This window comes from Candida margitis (genome assembly GCF_024628925.1).
Source record: "Candida margitis strain CBS 14175 chromosome Unknown scaffold7, whole genome shotgun sequence".
Lineage (NCBI taxonomy): Eukaryota > Fungi > Ascomycota > Pichiomycetes > Serinales > Debaryomycetaceae > Lodderomyces > Lodderomyces margitis.
The window spans coordinates 76,775-95,247 of record NW_026261806.1 but is presented as its reverse complement, the minus strand read 5'-3'; the positions used below and the strand labels follow the sequence as shown (position 1 = coordinate 95,247).

Genomic DNA, 18,473 nt, shown 5'->3' with positions numbered 1-18,473 from the left:
TATGGACGTCTATTTTATGAACTACGATTCATAAGCATGGGGGGAGTATAACATGGCTTTATATTGATATAATCTATTTCAAGTCTACAGGCTTCTTGTATACAATTTCAAAGTGAGAGATGTTGAATAAAGATGTTTCGTCATTGACCCATTCATGCCACTTTGCAATCGCTTCGTTGCACATTTCCTCACTCCTTTTCTCATCTTTAGTAAACAAAATCTCTCCACCAGTTTTGATTCTATTTATAGCTAATTCCGCCCATTGTTTCTTAAGCAGCTTATCATCAGCTAATAACCAGTACGATTGAGTTGTGGTGATATTTTGTGGTTCATATCCTGCTTTAATTGCCTTTTCTCTCAATCTTCTGCCAGCCTTTACGTCGGTTGAAATGGCATTCTTGGCCTTTTGTACGTAATATTCTTTCAAAATGTTATACTTGTCTGGTGATGAGATGATTGAATCCAAATCGGCGTCTTTGACTGCAACATAACCACCTGGCTTTGTGACCCTAGCAAGTTCTTTCAACCCCTTCACCGGGTCTTGTAAATGAATAACTACCTGATGCGAATGGACAAAGTCAAAAGTGTTGTCTTCAAATGGTAACTCATAAATTGATCCTATTTGAAATTTGACATTGTTCAATTGCGGTTCTGTTGTTTGCTTCAAGTTGTTGGCCGTGTCAATCAACTCTTGTGTTGGTTCTACTCCAATCACTGATCCACCTGCTGTGAGATAATTCTTTGCCAAATCAATTGTAATAGATCCTGGACCACTACCTACATCCAAAACTTTGAAATCAGGTCGAAGCACCGAGGTGATGAATTTGGACGAATTGTCAACTGTTCTCCACGAGTGAGTATCAGAAATGGATTTCTTAAACCCTCTTCCGTAGTATGCCTGGTCGTTTGCCATTGATGTTTATAACTATTGGGAGTGTAGCTGTGCAGTAGCTGTATGGTAAAGCTGCGTAGTATATATTTAGTGAGATTTTGATAAAAAGATTTACTGTGTTGAGTTTTGTCAACTAAGCCAACTTAGTTTCGGCCGAATATTTGGTACAAACACAAAATAAAGTCAAAGTTTATGACGTGCCAACGAGGCATAGCTTACATTCAATACGCTATAAAAGAATTTCAATACTTGCTTTTAAATTACTTAAGTACATCTTTGACACCATCAATGGCCAAAACATTTTCATACCATTTTACGACTCGGGGGTACTTTTCATTGAAATCTTTAATTTCGTAATCAGTTCCAGTAAACACTTCAATACGTCTATGGTTACCCGTGGCAAATGCAATATCAACAATGGTAAACTTATCGCCAATCAACCAACCAGATCCATTCTTCTCCAATTGACCTTCAATGACGCCATACAATTTGGCAAAATTCTCCAAAACATCCCTCGTAGTGAAATCGTCATCGGGGTTGATTTGGCTATAATAGACACCTCGAGACAATGTGTGTGCTGCAAATTGAGCTGCTTGGAAATATAACCATTCCTTTTGGTGCCAGTATAATTTGTAATTGTCTTGCTCTTTGTAGCTATATTTGCCTTCCTTGTCGTATTTTGCCGCAATGTATTCCAAAACGGCATTGCTTTCAAAGATGCTGCCAACTTCCTCATCAACTAAAGTTGGAACCAATCCATTGGGGTTTAATTTCAAGTACAGGTCGCTTTTGATTTCGTCGGTGGGCCAGTCAAAAAGGTGGACTTTAATGGGAGCATTGAGTAACTTTACTAAAATTAAGGGCTTTCTGCCATTACCGGTTTGTGCTGTATACAAAGTTGCCATATTAACTAAGAGTGTTGTTGTGGACTAATCGCTGAAGAAACACGTTGTAAAGAATATTAAACCAGAGATCAAATTATGTGATTTTCGAGAGAATTTATGAACAGGAAAATCCATTTGCGGAGATCCACACTTTTTTAAATTTGTGTCATCTTTAGAAAAGCATGTGAGATCAACATTTCTAAGGGACAGCTCCATTTTTTTTCAACCGGGTCATCTTTGAGAATCACGAGTGCAGTTAGCCAAAGAGGTCAACACTGAAGTCTTTAAAAATTTGTTCAACATGATAAGTATTGTATTCTAACTCTTTAAAGGAAGCTATCATCTTTGTATGCTAGTACCTTTGATGCTTTCCAACCAAAGTGTACTTCTTAAAGTGGTCTTATTATATTACAACTATTGTGTTTACCTGTGATCAACATACGTCTACATATCTATCAAAGACAATGCTCTTTCAAAATAAAAATGCTAAACATACCTCTTGAGGATATAATGCTTTCATTAATCCTGGGTGACGATCCATTATCAATTTTATTGTGCACATACTGCATAGAGCAGTTAAGACAACAATAAATAATAACACACTCACACCCACTATAAATTCTTCACTGATACAATAAATGCCGACAACAAGCAAAAAAAAAAAAAAAACAGAACCACTATAATCAAACCATTGAACAATAGCTGGTTTTCAATAGTGTGGGCGCTAAGGGTACCTTCTTACATTATATAACTGACAGATATGCCCCCTTATTAAAGATGGGGGCCGACTTAATTATAAATTAATTATCCGTTTCAACCGCCCATCGTGTAATGTAAAAAAATTTCAAAGTATGCCCAACCAAGCCATCGGCGATGCCAGTGCGTGATGTGATAAACAGGCACAGCGCTATTATAATTTTAAGGCGGACCTGCCTCCTGGGGGTGGTCGGACAAAAAGACAACTTTTTGTACCACTGAGTCACCACAATAAAAACACTTTTGACACCCAGCACACGACCAAAGCGAATGAATAGATGCCCCTACCGTCCTTCTTTTCTGCATGTACAAGAAAGCTTTAGCCTAAGAATTTATCTTCTAACCCCACGTGTTTGGAATTGTCGTTACTATTTGCTTCCCAATTTGTTAAGATGTGGGTTTGCTTGGCAGGTTTGGAGGTTTTTTTAGAGCAAAGCTCCATATTTAAAAGTGCTTCTTTTCATTTCTCCTGAGCCAAAATTCGTAAACGTAAATGTCGATCCCGCCTCATAGCAAAATATTACAAAAATAAAAAAATAAAAAAAAGAAATAAAACCAAAGCTTCTATGCATTGCGCTAAAACTGCTTCTTGTATGTTTGTGATTGAATTCTTCCATATTGAGAACACCCTTTGATTTTTTTTATTATTATTATCCTTCGATGCACGCTAATGTAAGGGCAATCCCAACTATGAAGAATCCACGAGGTACTTACTCGTCAAGGGTCAAGTAAAGTGTGAGATGCTCTTGTACTAATACATATCTAGTCATGAATGTTTTTGCTATTTGGGGGAAAGCATCAACGTAATTGCATATACGACACACAGCTGCCAAGAGAAACAACCGAGACGAAAGTAGACAGACTATGATTAGCCAAATCCTGCACGTGTTATCCCACTATTTTTGCAGCAACAAAGTAGATTTAGACTGTTAGGAGATTAGGGACAGCTAAAACTACTGCGGAAATATGCCTATTAGCTTTGGTATAATAATACATTACTTATGTAAAACCTAAAAAACCTAAAAAACCTAAAAAACCTATAAAAAACATTTGAAAATCTATAACATTAAAACCCTCCTCCTCTCTCTATCTATCACCATCATGGGACTCATAAAACTTCTCGTTGACGTAAAATAAAAATCGTTAAAAATAAATAATAGTTGAAAAAAATAGTATCATGAAATAAATAATTGTAAAACGATGCAAAATTGAAAAAACTTGTGAAACAGTGAAAGTTTTGCATAATTTCCACAGAGAATAATAATAATAATAGCAACAGCCGTATACTGCTAGTCCTCATAGGATGTGTGAATATTTTGTTTACAGTTTCTTGACTCAAACAATGTGTATGAATCGGTAGATGAAATAGAACTAACCGAATGAACAGCAGTTAGATCCATGAAATCAGCAATAGCAGTAGTAGAGCCAGTTGCCGAAGTAATAGTAGTAGCTGCAGTTGCGCAAGTACTCTTTGATGAGGTGGAAAGGTTCCGACTTTGTGGATTAGTTGTTGAATTTTTGCGTTGCTGCATAACGCCATCAATGGTTTCAGCCATGAAGTCCAATTTGTAATTCAAAGGCTTGCCAAAAGTATAGTCGATACCATACTGCTTGAACAACAGTAAATCCTCCTGGGTGTTTCTAGTGGTGACTGCAATTAAACTAGTGGTTGTAAATTGGGAATCATTGCGTACCACTTGAGCAATGTCTAATCCTGTGACTTCTGGCATTTCAATATCGATAAATATCGAATCAAATGATTGATTAAAGATTATTTGTTCAACTAATGTTGAATCTTGTACTTGAGTAATTGAAGCCTTGGGGTATAATTTGAGTAAAATACGATTAAGTATTTTGAGATTGATCACATTGTCATCAACAATGAGAAACTTGTATGAATGTAGATTGGGCATTGATAAGTGGAATTTGGTGGATGATTTCGATTCAGATTTTGATGCTGGTTGTTGTTGTTCTTTTGTTTCAGTAGAATCAACGGTAAATACTCCTTGTTGGGAGCTTGGACGAAGGATTGAACTTCTTCGTATCAATGAATTTGATTTTGACGGTACAGCTGAGCTGTCAAATGGTGTTATAGGACTATAAAACACGTCTTCTTCTTCGTGTAGTGAAATATCATCAAATGTTTCCATGACGTCGCTTAAATCAACACTGTCAGCGTCGTCGTCGTCCTGCCCCTCATCATCATCATCTTCTTTTTCCTCTTCTTCACCATTACTGTCACTACCTCGACTCTGGTTGCTTTTGTTTGAATATAACTCTTGTGAGGCATTGATGTCGAGTGATAGCTGTGGTTTTATTGAAAAGTAATCTGAATTGCTGTGCCAGCTATTAGTGAGTGATTTTATTGGGGTATTTGGTAATGAAGCCAGCAGCAGCAGTGCTGCTGACTGTATTAGCAGACTCATATCGTTATCAACTCAAAAGTCAGGTGGTTGGTATTGGGTCCGTGTAAAATTGGAAATATTGTGACGATGATTCTAAAGTCTAGCAAGTCCTACCAATGGGCGTGGATGTGGATGTGGATGTGGTACTTTACTTTTGTAGATGTAATTTGAAAGTGAAAAAGATCCTTTTAGTAGTTGTTTAAAACTATATGAAAAGGAAGAAAGTAAAGTTAGACAGATACAGATAAATAAATGAAATTGGGACTGAATAGGGAAATATTGAACTCGTTTTATACAAATGATGTGTTTTTTTTGAAATTGGGCTTTTTCTTTAGATTAGTCTGCATTGTTTAAAGAAAACAATATGTGTATGTGTCTTATTGCAAAATAATACATAATAATTAAAACAATAAACAAATACAAATACAAAAAGAATTAAATTAAACAAACAAACGAAATCGAAGTTTTCTTTTTTAGTTTTGCTTTTTTTGCTTCTCTCTATTGTTTCAACAAAACACTATTCTGATGGTTTTATATAACCCATTATACATACTATATATATTTTTATTTTGCTAAAAGGAAAAGCAGACTGAATAAAGTTAGCTATACTGCATAGAGTATCTTTAAAACCACAAAACAAATTATATGGAGTTTATGGTCCTTCTTTGTTTTTGTTCGACTTTACATAAGGGCCCGCCTTAGTCTAATAATAAACAGAAGAGAAAGCAAATAAAGCAAATCATTTAAAGTTAACGCTAATCTCTCTAATATTCTGCAGGTATACATACGTGCCTACCCAAAAGTAGCAAAAAATTCAAGGTTAATGGTGGAAGAAAGAGGTCATGAGAAAATTATACTTGCATGTTCTCAAAATCACGTCGTAAGTAGGTGTTGAATGCCATGCTACATGCTACATGCTACATGCTACGTACTTTTTACTTCAAAATTTTACTTCCATTTGAAAATCAAATTCCTGATATGAAACCACCACCACGGAGTTCGGAACCTAGCAAATCTTTTCCCCTGCTCTCTTCTTTCTTCTTTTGCTAAGAAACCTCTCGCTTGTTGTTCCGGAAGCTCCTTCTTACGCTTAAGCCTCTTAAATGTCTCACAAGGCGTCGAGTAGAGCTCTGAGCTGAGACATAACAATAGAGTATGTGTGTCATGCGCAATTATAATTTAAATCTAAATTTTAGTAGTAACTTTTTTAGAAAACACAGAAGAGAAAAAGAGAGAAACGAAACGATTGCTTTTCCACAAAGGATACAAAAATTAAGATGCAATGCTTGTGAGTTGAGTTGAGTACAGTATATGGGTGGGTTATGAGGTTACAAAATAAAAATAATTTTGTTAAGAAAAAATATTCTAAACAACATTTTTGATTTGGCTTTAAGTTTGTGTAATATTAATTTGAGATTATATGTAAGAGAATATTCTTCTATGGAAAGTTCTATTTCCCCGCTGTCTCTTTTCTTTATTTCGGTGGTGAAGTGAACCCTTGTCAAAATGGAAATGGCTAGAACTTATAGAGCAAGTTAATCAATAGACAGTTGTTATTAAGTTAAAATTGACATTAACATTTCCTTTCTTATCACAACCATCAAAGTTTGCTTCTAGTAAACAAAAATTGATTAATATTTTTAATGTAACTCTTCCACCACGGGGTGAAAGTCCGTAATGTATATGTCATCTCGTTAAAATTGCTAAAAACATTGGGTTTTCCACTTCATGCGGTTGAACTGATCTGTTTTACAAATAAAAACGTTAAGTTTAACTCCACCTCTTTCTCTACCTATATATATCATCAATCATTCTTGCATATGTTTTGTCTTCTTATTGTCTCAGACAGTTACTAAGACAAAGACAACAATGTGCTATACTATTATTACATTTTGCTGTGACGGACTTAGACGGAGTTCCTTCTTTTAAAATTTTGTAAAATTGAGAAAGAGAACAATAATCCCCGTCCTCGTCTTCTCCTCGTTTTATTTTTTCAACAGGTGTTTTCTAATTTCGGCAGTTTGTTATTGTTTTTACCTATATTATATCACTTCTATGCATAACCACTGACGCTTATCTCTTTCCTAAAGCAAAATTATTATAACTTCATCCTCTAGCTTGTGAAATACGAAAGATGTTTCCTACCTAATATCAAGAGGAAGTGTAGGTTTGTTGTGTTGTGGAACAAAGAAATGCTAAGCTTTCTGTATATGGGGTGTCCTCTATTTGCTCTTGCATATGAGAATTACCCAAAAAAAAGAACAACGCCTTTTCCTCTTCTGGTATTGAAACCGAAATTGACGAGACTAGTGTAATTCACAATGTCCTACAAATCTATTTTTAAGTCTATGTATTTCTTTTTCTTTTTTTTGACATGTATTATTATTATTATTATTATTATTATTATTATTATTATTATTATTATGCAATGTGACCAATTTATCTCTTATTTGTCTGTTGGGGCTTTAATATACATTTGAATATGTGGCAAATTAAGCAATACGAGTAAGGCTTTACATTGAAAATGTGTATTTACTGGGGACGGGACTTATCTCTTCCCGTCATAAAACTACTACAGACATGTCTATTGTTGACCCATGAGGCCAATTGTCGCAATACAATTGAGTCGCAAGGGTGTTTGATGGTCTATTTACAAGATACCCTCTTGAGGACATGTTTCACCTCACATGTGTAGCAATTTCACTCATCAACTCTAAACACTGGTCGATATTTTCTCCTCTTGGTGCACAAACCGGAACAATTTTCCACAGTCCACCATGTGTCGTTTCTATAAACTGTTTCAAAGTTTGATAATTTTCACCTTCATTACTCAAATCAGCTTTGGTAGCAACAACTAACACTTTTTTATCCTTCATTCGTGTTGGCCCAACTTCGTTAATTAAAGTCTGTAAATCGTCAACTGGATTAGTTGATTCCAAAGAAACAACAAAAACTAACCCACCAGATCGTTCAATATGACGAAGGAAATCTAACCCCATACCTTTATTCTCCGAAGCACCCTTAATTATTCCGGGAATATCAGCCACAGTGAATGGGTCAGAATCAATTCTATGCCGAATAGTACCAATAGTCGGTTGTAAAGTAGTAAACTCCCAATGCCCTACACGGGGCTTGGCTCGCGAGATGGCCCGTAATAGACTTGACTTTCCGGCATTTGGTAACCCAACAAGCCCCAAATCAGCAATAAGCTTCAATTCAAGAAGAAAATGAGCCGTGATTCCTGAACGACCAACTTTGCAGAACCGAGGATTACGCACATTTGAAGTTAAGAAATGCATGTTGCCTAACCCGCCTTTCCCTCCATTCAAAAGCAAAAGAGGTTTGGTCGTTACTTTATCACAATCCATACCAAGAATTGGAAATTGATCTTGTTGTTGTTCCTCAAACTCCATCTCTTCATCATACTTGATCACTTTATCATCCAATTCCTGAAAGAAATCACGCAGTTGGTAGTACTCCTTATCATGCTCTTTAAAAATCCATCCATCACCTGGCTTATACCCATGTCGATCTAATTGTACATTCTCCTTGCCATAAGCCATATCCAACTCAAGTTCCATATACACATCGTCTAAGGAATCCCCTTCTTTTTTTGATATGTATTTCTTGAATATTGTCGGATCAGGGATCCACCGGATTACAGTACCCAATGGTATATCAATAATCACGTCATCCCCATTTTTACCATCTAATTGTCCCCCTTTACCTGGCGCGCCCAGTTTGGCAACATATCTTTTCTGCAAATAATGTAACGAGTTTAAATTACGATCAACAACGTTTATGTAGATGTTGCCCCCACAGCCGCCATCACCACCATCAGGTGGACCAGAAGTTGTTAAATTGTCACGGAAAAATGACACAGCTCCATTACCTCCAGAACCACTTGTCAATTTCATGATTTTCAAATCAACAAATTTTTTATTTTCAATTTTGGCTGCTTTCTTGGTCTTTGCATGTATGAGGTTTGAATAGAACACATGATGTAAATGATGGGAGTTTCCAGAAAAGTAATCAGCTATGCTTATGATATTTCTTGGTTTTGGCTTTTGGCGTGAAATTGTCAAAGCTTCTGTTGGTGCTGTGGTTGGGCTTGGATTATCAATAATCTGAGATATTTTAATCGTTTGTGTTTCATCACCAGGACTGGATATAATCTTGGTAGATATCTCCTTGCCTAAAGTGTCAGGGAACGCATTGTAAAACGCATAGTTGGGTGCAAATGAAGACGATCCTAGATCATTTCGTAGATATGGTGACGTAAACATCGTCCGACACATTAGTCTGAGTGGAACTGTATGCGTTGTGTACTTCATCCTCGTATGGTTATTGATGACACGATGGTGGAAGTTGGTATTCTTATCAAACAGTACGAATGCAAGTGAATCGTCTTTTTCTCATTTTCTCAGTTTAGAACCACAAACCAAATAACAATTTTTTTTTGTTTAATGAGATGATCATCACTACAGTCTATCTTTAACAACCATGTCGTCACAACCGTTTCAAGAGTTAGGAGTCGCAAAATGGCTCAGCGAGTCACTAGAAGCAATGAAGATACATAAACCCACATCTATTCAAGCTGCATGTATACCGGCAATACTCAAAGGTCAAGATTGCATTGGGGGTGCCAAAACTGGTTCAGGAAAAACTATCGCATTCGCAGCACCAATGTTGACGCAGTGGTCGGAGGATCCTTACGGCATCTTTGGATTGGTACTCACTCCAACTAGAGAGCTTGCATTGCAGATTGCAGAACAGTATACGGCGTTAGGGGCACAAATGAATATAAAAGTGTGTGTCGTTGTTGGAGGTGAAGATTTTGTGAAGCAGGCATTGGAGTTGCAAAAGAAACCCCATTTTGTTATTGCCACCCCCGGAAGGTTGGCAGATCATATCTTAAATAGCGGGGAGGAAACAATTAGTGGCTTGAGAAGAGTTCGATACTTGGTCTTGGATGAAGCAGATCGATTGTTAAGTAATAGCTTTAGCAGCGACTTGGAACGATGCTTTTCTGTCCTACCATCCAGCGACAAAAGGCAAACTTTGTTGTTTACAGCCACTGTTACTGACTCGGTCAAGGCATTGAAGGAAAAGCCACGCCCGACTGGGAAACTCCCAGTATTTATGCATGAAGTAGATACCGTTGACAAAGTTGCTATTCCATCTACATTGCTGATTGAATACGTGTTTGTGCCCTCCTACGTTAAAGAAGCATATCTACATAGCATTTTACTATTGCCAAAGTACAAAGAGTCAACTGCAGTTGTGTTTGTTAATAGGACTGTGACTGCTGAAGTTTTGAGACGAGCATTGAGAAAGACGGACTTTAGAGTGGCTTCATTGCATTCAGAAATGCCACAATCTGAGAGAACAAACTCGCTACATAGATTCAAAGCAGGCGCGGCAAGAATTCTCATTGCTACTGATGTTGCATCGAGAGGTTTAGACATTCCTACGGTTGAACTTGTCGTCAATTTCGATATACCCGCTGATCCAGATGATTTTATTCATAGAGTAGGTAGAACTGCAAGAGCTGGTAGAAAAGGTGATGCTATCAGTATCATTGGTGAAAAGGATATAGAAAGAATTCAAAGTATCGAGGAAAGGATTAATAAGAAGATGGAGTTGTTGGAAGAAATAAACGATGACAAGGTCATTAAGGACTCGTTGAATGTGATGACCACGGCCAAGAGAGAAGCGATGCTGGAGATGGAAAAGGAAGGATTTGGAGAGAAAAGAAAGATTAACAAGCGAAAGCACCTCAAGGAAGAACCTAGTGAGCTCAGGAAAGTGAAAAAATCCAAATCTAAAAAATAAAACAAACATCTATTTAGTTTCTAAAAATCCTTCCACGATCAATGTTACATTTATAACTATCAAAGTGATGATTACACCAGTGATACACGCAGCTGTAGGTAGGTTATTGAAATTGTAAGTAGCAATTTTGTGTTGCGCATATCGATTAATTGTAACGTAGTAACTTAAACCACTAAACACCAAAACAAATAATGATAGCACCAACAAGATATAAGACACAGCAACTGAATATTTCGTGTGATTGAATCGATGTTTGGGGCCTGCTTCACTTGGCGAGTTTTTTGTAGAATCTCCAGAAGTATCAAATTTAAAGTTCAATATTATCCCCAAAGCCGTAAAAAACAACGCTGTGGCAAACCGAGTGAATGTTAGAAACGTCCTCTCCGATTGTAAGACATCTCTAGGTTCGGAGCTAACTACTTTCATAATGAGTGAGTATGGAAAGTGTGACAGTACATGAGCATTTTCCTCGTCGTCAATTGTGGCGGTGCGTGTCAATCGGCGTGTAACTGTGTTTGACGAGTCCAAGCCTGTACGTTGTGAGCCACTCGATGAACCTGCATCTATCTGGCCGTATTGTCTGACTTCATACTCACTGGTATCGTCTTCTCCCGCCATGGTAACCGTATCCTCTGCTAACACAAAAAAGGAGGAGATTAAGACATTTTTTTTTTTTATTTTCTGCTAAAGAAAGAAGAAAATAAAAGCTTCCCCCAACTGTAAACAAAGCCTTTCCTATTCAGAGTCTACCGCATATAGACTGAGCAGACCTATTTCCAAGTAATGGCAGTATGAGTGTGAGAGTGCAAAGACAACAAAAATGTGTCAACTGTGGGCATACCCAGTTTGACGTGAATCGTTACACAGCAGCGGGTGATGTGTCGTGTCTCCGATGCGGTACTGTTCTTGAAGAGAACCCTATTGTTTCCGAAGTTCAGTTTGGTGAGTCCTCAAGCGGTGCCGCCATGGTCCAAGGTGCTATGGTTGGTGCGGATCAGGCAAGAGCAACGTTTGCTGGCGGAAGACAGAATGCAATGGAGAGCCGAGAACAAACAATTACCAACGGGAAACGGAAGATTAGGAGAATAGCAGCAGCGTTGAAAATCCCGGATTTTATTGCTGAAGCTGCTGGTGAGTGGTTTAAACTAGCGTTAACCATGAACTTTGTTCAAGGAAGACGTTCAAATAATGTTTTAGCGACTTGTCTTTATGTGGCGTGCCGTAAGGAAAAAACACCACACATGTTGATTGATTTCAGTTCAAGATTGCAGATTTCTGTCTACTCGTTGGGAGCGACATTTTTAAAAATGGTGAAAGCATTACACATAACTTCGTTACCATTGGCAGACCCTTCATTGTTTATTCAACATTTTGTCGAAAAGTTGGATTTCAAGGATAAGGCTACAAAAGTTGCCAGAGACGCAACAAAACTAGCGCAAAGAATGTCTGCCGACTGGATTCATGAAGGAAGGCGGCCGGCAGGTGTTGCAGGTGCATGTGTGTTGCTCGCTGCTCGAATGAATAATTTCAGAAGAAGCCATTCGGAAATCGTGGCTATTTCCCACGTTGGACAGGAAACGTTGCAACGAAGATTGAATGAGTTTAAAAAGACAAAAGCGGCACAGTTATCGGTGCATAGATTCCGCAACGACGAAGAGGTTGAGAGTGCCAATCCGCCTTCCTTTGAAAAGAATCGAAAGAATGAGTTCAGGATTGCTCGTGCTCTACAAAGGCGGCAGCAGGAAACATTTAATGACTTGGACAGCATGACTGAGGATGAAAAGATTCAGTACTTGGGTGATCTCTCCAAAGATGAGCAACAAAAGCAAATACTCATGAACACGATAATGAGCGACATCACATTAAATAAAGAATTGATCAATGATCAAATTGAGAGAATCTTAAAGTCCAAGCGTAGTAAAATGGAGCAGTCGTTGTACAAGACGCCACACGAGTTGACCAAGGAAAAAGTGGAGCAAGATGATTTTGATAGAATCTGGAACATGAATTGGCCCAAAAACTTGGTTAAAAACTTGCCATCCACCGAAGATATACTCAAGCTCGTATCTTCTGAGGCAGAGTTGAATTCAGATGATGACGATGCAGTTGTTGAAGAGAGTCAAATGACACCGGAAGAAGTGGCTATGAAGGAACGTATCTGGACGGGTCTCAACCACGATTATATGGTGGAGCAAGAACGCAAGAGGTTGAAACAAGAAGCTGACGAATTAACTGGAAACACCTCTGCCAACACAGGGACCAATCGCCGAAAAAGACAAAAGTCCTCAGTACCGCCTGAAATTCAAAAAGAGATTGGCGATATTATCTTGGATGAAGATGGAACCCCTAAAAGTGCTGGAGATAGTGCAAAAATGTATTTCTCAAAGACCTCAGTATCACGAAAGATTAATTATGAGTCTTTGCAGGGCTTGTTTGGTGAAAAGTTTTAATAATGTACGAGACTATATAGATTAATGAATATTATGTGTTTGTGTAACCTGAGCATACCTTTTTTTTTTCCTGTTCGATTTCTTCTCATCGCACGCATTTTATCAAAAACTCTGCAACCCCCATTTTCCTTCTTTTCACCTCCTTAGAGAAACTGCAAGTATCATGGGTAAACAAAGAAGAGCAGCTATACTTCCAACCAACATCATATTATTACAAAATGTGGTCAGGAGGGATCCGGAATCTTATCACGAAGAGTTTCTACAACAATTCTCGCATTATGAATCTTTAAGAGACTTGTATTTGGAAAACCCCACTGGAGCAGACTCCAACTCAACTACAGAGTTTATTGAGCTCATTGGGTTTCTATCAGCTGTCTGCAACTGTTACCCTAAGGAAACAAAAAACTTCCCTGAGGAATTGAAAACAATCTTGTTGGACAACCATCGTGACTTGGCTCCTGAATTGAGAGAAAAGATTATACAATGCCTAACAATGTTGAGAAACAAGGGTATAATAACCGCAGAGAGTTTGATTCAGACTACATTTCCATTATTAACAGCATATGCATCGGGACAAGTGCAGGCTGGCCAACATGTGAAGCAAATGAGGCGTCAGATCTATTCAACTTTAATCTCGCTATTGAAATCGGTCAACACTGGAGCCAAGAACCAGCGACTAAATAGATCTACACAAGCTTTGCTTTTTAACTTGCTTGAACAAAAGGATACACAAGGGTTGTGGGCTACCAAGTTAACGAGAGAGTTATGGAGGAGAGGTATTTGGGACGATTCAAGAGCAGTTGAGATCATGACACAAGCCGCGTTGCACCCTGACGCTAAAGTTGCTATTGCTGGTGTTCGGTTCTTTCTCGGTGCTGATAAGGAAAGAGAAGAAAATTTCGAAGATTCTAGTGACGAAGAAGGGTTTGACATGGGAGCATTGAAGCATAAGATGGAGGTGAATAAGAAATCATCCAAAAGAGGAAAAAAGTTGGAGCTGGCAGTAAAACAAATGAAGAAGAAAAACAGTACCAAGCATTCAGCCACTTATTTAAACTTTTCAGCTATTCATCTTTTACGCGACCCTCAAGGATTTGCCGAACAGCTATTTGACAACCACTTGAGCTCGAAAAATTCAAACAAGTTTGATTTGGATCAAAAAATCTTATTCATGAACTTGGTTTCGAGGTTGATTGGTACCCACAAGTTGATTGTCTTGGGGATCTACTCCTTCTTTTTGAAATATCTTACACCAAAGCAAAGAAATGTCACCCAGATTATGGCAGCTTCAGCTCAAGCTTCGCATGACTTGGTACCACCAGAAAACATTGAATTAGTGGTTCGCAAAATTGCCGATGAGTTCGTCAGTGATGGTGTCGCTGCAGAAGTTGCTTCAGCGGGACTTAACACTATTAGAGAAATATTGTCTCGTGCACCTTTGGCCATAGAGGCTCCCTTATTACAAGATTTGACAGAGTACAAGGGGTCAAAAGCAAAAGCCGTTATGATGGCCGCAAGGTCCTTGATATCCTTGTACAGAGAAGTTGCGCCAGAAATGTTGACCAAGAAGGACAGAGGTAAAGTTGCTAGCATGGAATTGCAAAGAGGTGAAAAGACCACGGCCAAACCGCAATATGGTGTGGAAAACAACGTCACATCCATACCTGGATTGGAATTGTTGGCCAAATGGAAACAGGAACAAGGGCAAGCAAATGTCGATGATGAAGAGGAAGACGGTAACTGGGAAGTTGACGGAGATGAAGAAAATGGAGATGATGTTGATGGGGAGTGGATCCTGGTTGAATCTGATAAGGAGATTGATATTTCAGATAGCGAGGATGAGGCCAAGGAGAAAAAGGAGGTTGTTTCCGATTTGGAGTTGTCATCTGATGATGAGGAGGAGGAAGATGTAGCACCAGACGGAGATGACGAAAGGCCGACAAAGAAGGCCAAACTTGAAACTAACTCCTCCGATGCAACCACCAACAACATCAATGAAATTCTTTCTAGTCGAATCCTTACACCAGCCGATTTTGCCAAGTTGGAGGAGTTGAGGACTGAAGCAGGTGTTGCCAAGTTGATGGGCATCACTAATGAAGATGCAGTGGACTCTACCTCGTTAGTCGGTAAGGTGAAATACAAGCAATTGAGAGAGGAGAGAATTGCCCATGCAAAGGAAGGTAAAGAGGAACGTGGTAAATTTGGATCTAGAAAGGGTAAGCGTGATGCACCACACTCGACCACAAACAAAGAAAAAGCCAGAAGAAAGAACTTTGTTATGATGATTCATAAGAAGTCGGTTCAAGGAAAGCAAAAACTATCCCTTCGTGACAGACAAAAGGTATTACGAGCCCACATTGACAAACAAAAGATGAAGAAAAAGTAACCAGGTAAAAGGTGATTAAATCAAAGATAGGCTTTATTGAAATATTGAAAACTAATACATAAAGAAAAAAAAACTAAAATTTTACTTATTGCTCAAAGTGATCACTCTTTATGGCGAACCAGCGGCTAACTTCTTCTTCTTTTCTTTCTTTTCTTGCTTCTTTTTCTTCTTTTTCAATTCTTCTTGGGACAAAGATGGTGCGGGGATGTCAGCCTCTTCCTCTTCAACAACTTCTTCGGCCAAAGGAGTATTAGTTTCCTCGTATCCGCTCGAATATGGATGTTCAGGACGTTTGTAGTCAGATCCATCTTTCAAGCTCTGTTCATATTTGGCTTTTTCAGCATTGTATAGTTTCATTTCCTCTTCATACTTGTGTTTCCATTTGGATTTCTCTTCTTCGCTGATATTATCCCAACGTTCTTTGACCCTTTGGTTCAAGTCAATTGCACCGAGGTTAGGCAATCCCTTTTTCTTTCTTTCCTCTGCAATTAACTTACGCAAGTGGAAACTAAAGGCAAAGAACATGGTTAATGGCTTCTTTGGGGCATTTGGATCCTTTTCAACCTTTCTCTTTTTCTTATCGCCATTGGAAGCACCTTCTAAACCATGCTTAACACCAGAAGCAGAATCAGCAGCAGCCTTCATGGCTTCTTGAATACCTTGTAATTGCTCGGCTGTCACGTCTTCATTGCCTCCAGTGGCTATCTTGTAGAAATCAACAGCATTTTTAGCAGCCTCTTGAGCAGCTTTCGATAATTCAAAAAGGGATGCAATCAATGCGTCCTTGCTTGCTTTCAATTCAGACATTTCGTGTTGTAAAATATTAATTTAGGTGCTGTTCAACAATTGAGTGATGGTCGTTTTTTGGTAGTCACTTCGGTGGTTAACGCGCAAATATGTGTGTGTCTGGTCGACCTATTGGTACCGTGTCGTGAGAAAAAGGGGGGCTGAAGAGGGCGACTGAATTTTTTTTTTTCTCGCTTTCCATGAAGGAGGAAATTGACGGGATTTTAAAGATTTTCTCGCACGAACAGAAGAAAAAAAATAATACAAGCTTGTGCGACGCGAGAGAGTACAATGATTTTAGTGCGTGGTGTGATGATAATTTTATCGCTATAAAATTAAGCCCGATGACGAAAAATGAAAACAAATGACTGAAGTGGAGAACAAATAGAAACAGACGAGTAAGAAAGAGAAAAAAAGACGCGACATTTAAACAATTATACACAACCGCGTCTCATAACAATTGATCGGCCCTATGTTTCATATTTGCGTAGTCGTGTATCTCTCACACTGAATGTTTTGCACGTTTCGCTTTAGCTTCATTAGAAGCGGTCGAAGTTGTAGTAGTTTCACAATGAGAGTTAAGCAAGGGGGAGCTGACCTTGCATTGATGTCTCTCTACTAGGTTAATCCAACTTTCTCAAAGCTGTTTATGACCTTGCATCTAAACAGAGTCCGTTTCGTACGGGGGTAAAACGGTGCCAGTGTAATTGTAGTGTAGTGCTTACTGACGTGAAATCGTGTGTGAACAATTTTGCAGAAAAAGCATTACAACCAAAGTGTGACTAATATTCAACTATGAAGAGAACACAGTTGCTAAACAATATCAAAAACTACGCCATCACATGTCCAGGCCAGGGTATTATACGTAATGGCCTACTTGAAGAAAATAAAGGCTACCGTCGTTTGTTCAAATCGTACTTGGACGAAATTGATGCGGCATTGGGCTGTAACTTTTCTGCATATTTATTTCATAGAGACGTTGGTGACAGTGAGACTCGCAAGTGGCTACAGCAGACGTCAAATGCCCAGCCAGCAATTCTAGCATCTACCTATATCACACTCAAAGCATTTGAAAAGGTTTATGATGTCGATTTCTTGAAAAATGCAAAGTTCCTACTAGGTCACTCCCTTGGAGAGTACACTGCGTTGACACTAAGTGGAATTCTCAATATTTCCACTGCAATTCAGTTAGTTCGAGAGAGAGGCGTGTTAATGGAGGAGATTGTGCGGCAAACACCCGGTGCTTTTGGTATGATTGCATTGATAATTCGACCCGAACACGTGGACGATGTCATTCGTTTAGCTGCTGACTACAACGTTTTGGGAAATGTCAACTCGAAATACCAAGTTGTGATATCGGGTGAATTGGAAAAGCTTGATGCGTTTGTTAGCATGTTGAGGAAGGTGAACAAGCGGATGTTGTTAAAAGCTGAAAGGTTGCCAGTATCAATTCCATTCCATAGTACTATGCTAAAGGATATAGTGCCAGAGTTGCGATTGATAGTGGAGGACAAGATAAACACCCAAAGGATTCCAATCATATCTAATTTAGATGGCCAAGTTTCCACGGAGCCATATACAATAGTAGAAAAGACGTTAGATGCTAATTACAAACCAGTGCAGTGGATGAAGTCAATGGATACCTTGACGGCTGCCGGTGTAGACACCGTATTCAATTTGGGTCCGGGTAAAGTCGTCAATGCCATCAACAAGCGATACGATGTCAAATGCATTCCCATAGACAATATTGAGCAGTTCAGTGTTGATTGATTTTACTAGCACGTCTTTTCAATTTGCGGACCCAATATATGTTCTGTGCACGTGCACAGGCTACGCGTTGCATATTGAAATCGGAGTCAAAAATTAAAGCGAAATTAGTTACTCCATTAAGTAATTCAACGATAACATAATATATTTTTATTATTATTATTTTTTCTTTTTTTGTAACTAGAATTTCTTCTTTTTAGTGGTTAGAGATGTGCGCGGAAACGGCTCCACGGGTTGTGAAAAATTTATGAATTTACAAAATTTTACATCTAGTTATCCCTCTCTTGTTTCTTTTCCATCGTTCTTCTTTTT

General features: G+C 38.5%; 10 protein-coding genes across 10 annotated transcripts; 4 read left to right on the top strand and 6 right to left on the bottom strand. All coding sequences in view use genetic code 12, as the record gives it.

Annotated features, from left to right (window-relative positions):
- Window positions 1-73: 73 nt before the first annotated feature.
- Window positions 74-913, bottom strand: CANMA_002447 (uncharacterized protein; the record flags this gene model as incomplete). The annotated part of the gene is made up of 1 exon (XM_051814517.1): window positions 74-913. The coding sequence occupies one exon, from the start codon at window positions 911-913 to the stop codon at window positions 74-76; it is 840 nt and encodes a 279-aa protein (XP_051671883.1).
- Window positions 914-1,152: 239 nt separating this feature from the next.
- Window positions 1,153-1,797, bottom strand: GST3 (Gst3p; the record flags this gene model as incomplete). The annotated part of the gene is made up of 1 exon (XM_051814515.1): window positions 1,153-1,797. One exon carries the CDS (start codon window positions 1,795-1,797, stop codon window positions 1,153-1,155), a length of 645 nt encoding a protein of 214 aa, XP_051671882.1.
- A 2,024-nt stretch (window positions 1,798-3,821) lies between these two features.
- On the bottom strand, window positions 3,822-4,958 carry SRR1 (Srr1p; the record flags this gene model as incomplete). The annotated part of the gene is made up of 1 exon (XM_051814514.1): window positions 3,822-4,958. The coding sequence occupies one exon, from the start codon at window positions 4,956-4,958 to the stop codon at window positions 3,822-3,824; it is 1,137 nt and encodes a 378-aa protein (XP_051671881.1).
- A 2,657-nt stretch (window positions 4,959-7,615) lies between these two features.
- Window positions 7,616-9,235, bottom strand: MTG2 (putative GTPase; the record flags this gene model as incomplete). Its single annotated transcript, XM_051814513.1, has 1 exon — window positions 7,616-9,235. One exon carries the CDS (start codon window positions 9,233-9,235, stop codon window positions 7,616-7,618), a length of 1,620 nt encoding a protein of 539 aa, XP_051671880.1.
- Window positions 9,236-9,440: 205 nt separating this feature from the next.
- Window positions 9,441-10,772, top strand: DBP8 (ATP-dependent RNA helicase; the record flags this gene model as incomplete). The annotated part of the gene is made up of 1 exon (XM_051814512.1): window positions 9,441-10,772. The coding sequence occupies one exon, from the start codon at window positions 9,441-9,443 to the stop codon at window positions 10,770-10,772; it is 1,332 nt and encodes a 443-aa protein (XP_051671879.1).
- Window positions 10,773-10,781: 9 nt separating this feature from the next.
- CANMA_002442 (uncharacterized protein) lies at window positions 10,782-11,390 on the bottom strand (the record flags this gene model as incomplete). The annotated part of the gene is made up of 1 exon (XM_051814511.1): window positions 10,782-11,390. The coding sequence occupies one exon, from the start codon at window positions 11,388-11,390 to the stop codon at window positions 10,782-10,784; it is 609 nt and encodes a 202-aa protein (XP_051671878.1).
- A 173-nt stretch (window positions 11,391-11,563) lies between these two features.
- Window positions 11,564-13,222, top strand: BRF1 (transcription factor TFIIIB subunit; the record flags this gene model as incomplete). The annotated part of the gene is made up of 1 exon (XM_051814510.1): window positions 11,564-13,222. The coding sequence occupies one exon, from the start codon at window positions 11,564-11,566 to the stop codon at window positions 13,220-13,222; it is 1,659 nt and encodes a 552-aa protein (XP_051671877.1).
- Window positions 13,223-13,385: 163 nt separating this feature from the next.
- SDA1 (Sda1p) lies at window positions 13,386-15,608 on the top strand (the record flags this gene model as incomplete). Its single annotated transcript, XM_051814509.1, has 1 exon — window positions 13,386-15,608. One exon carries the CDS (start codon window positions 13,386-13,388, stop codon window positions 15,606-15,608), a length of 2,223 nt encoding a protein of 740 aa, XP_051671876.1.
- Window positions 15,609-15,716: 108 nt separating this feature from the next.
- HMO1 (Hmo1p) lies at window positions 15,717-16,415 on the bottom strand (the record flags this gene model as incomplete). The annotated part of the gene is made up of 1 exon (XM_051814508.1): window positions 15,717-16,415. The coding sequence occupies one exon, from the start codon at window positions 16,413-16,415 to the stop codon at window positions 15,717-15,719; it is 699 nt and encodes a 232-aa protein (XP_051671875.1).
- Window positions 16,416-17,189: 774 nt separating this feature from the next.
- Window positions 17,190-18,164, top strand: MCT1 ([acyl-carrier-protein] S-malonyltransferase; the record flags this gene model as incomplete). Its single annotated transcript, XM_051814507.1, has 1 exon — window positions 17,190-18,164. One exon carries the CDS (start codon window positions 17,190-17,192, stop codon window positions 18,162-18,164), a length of 975 nt encoding a protein of 324 aa, XP_051671874.1.
- Between the last annotated feature and the right edge of the window lie 309 nt (window positions 18,165-18,473).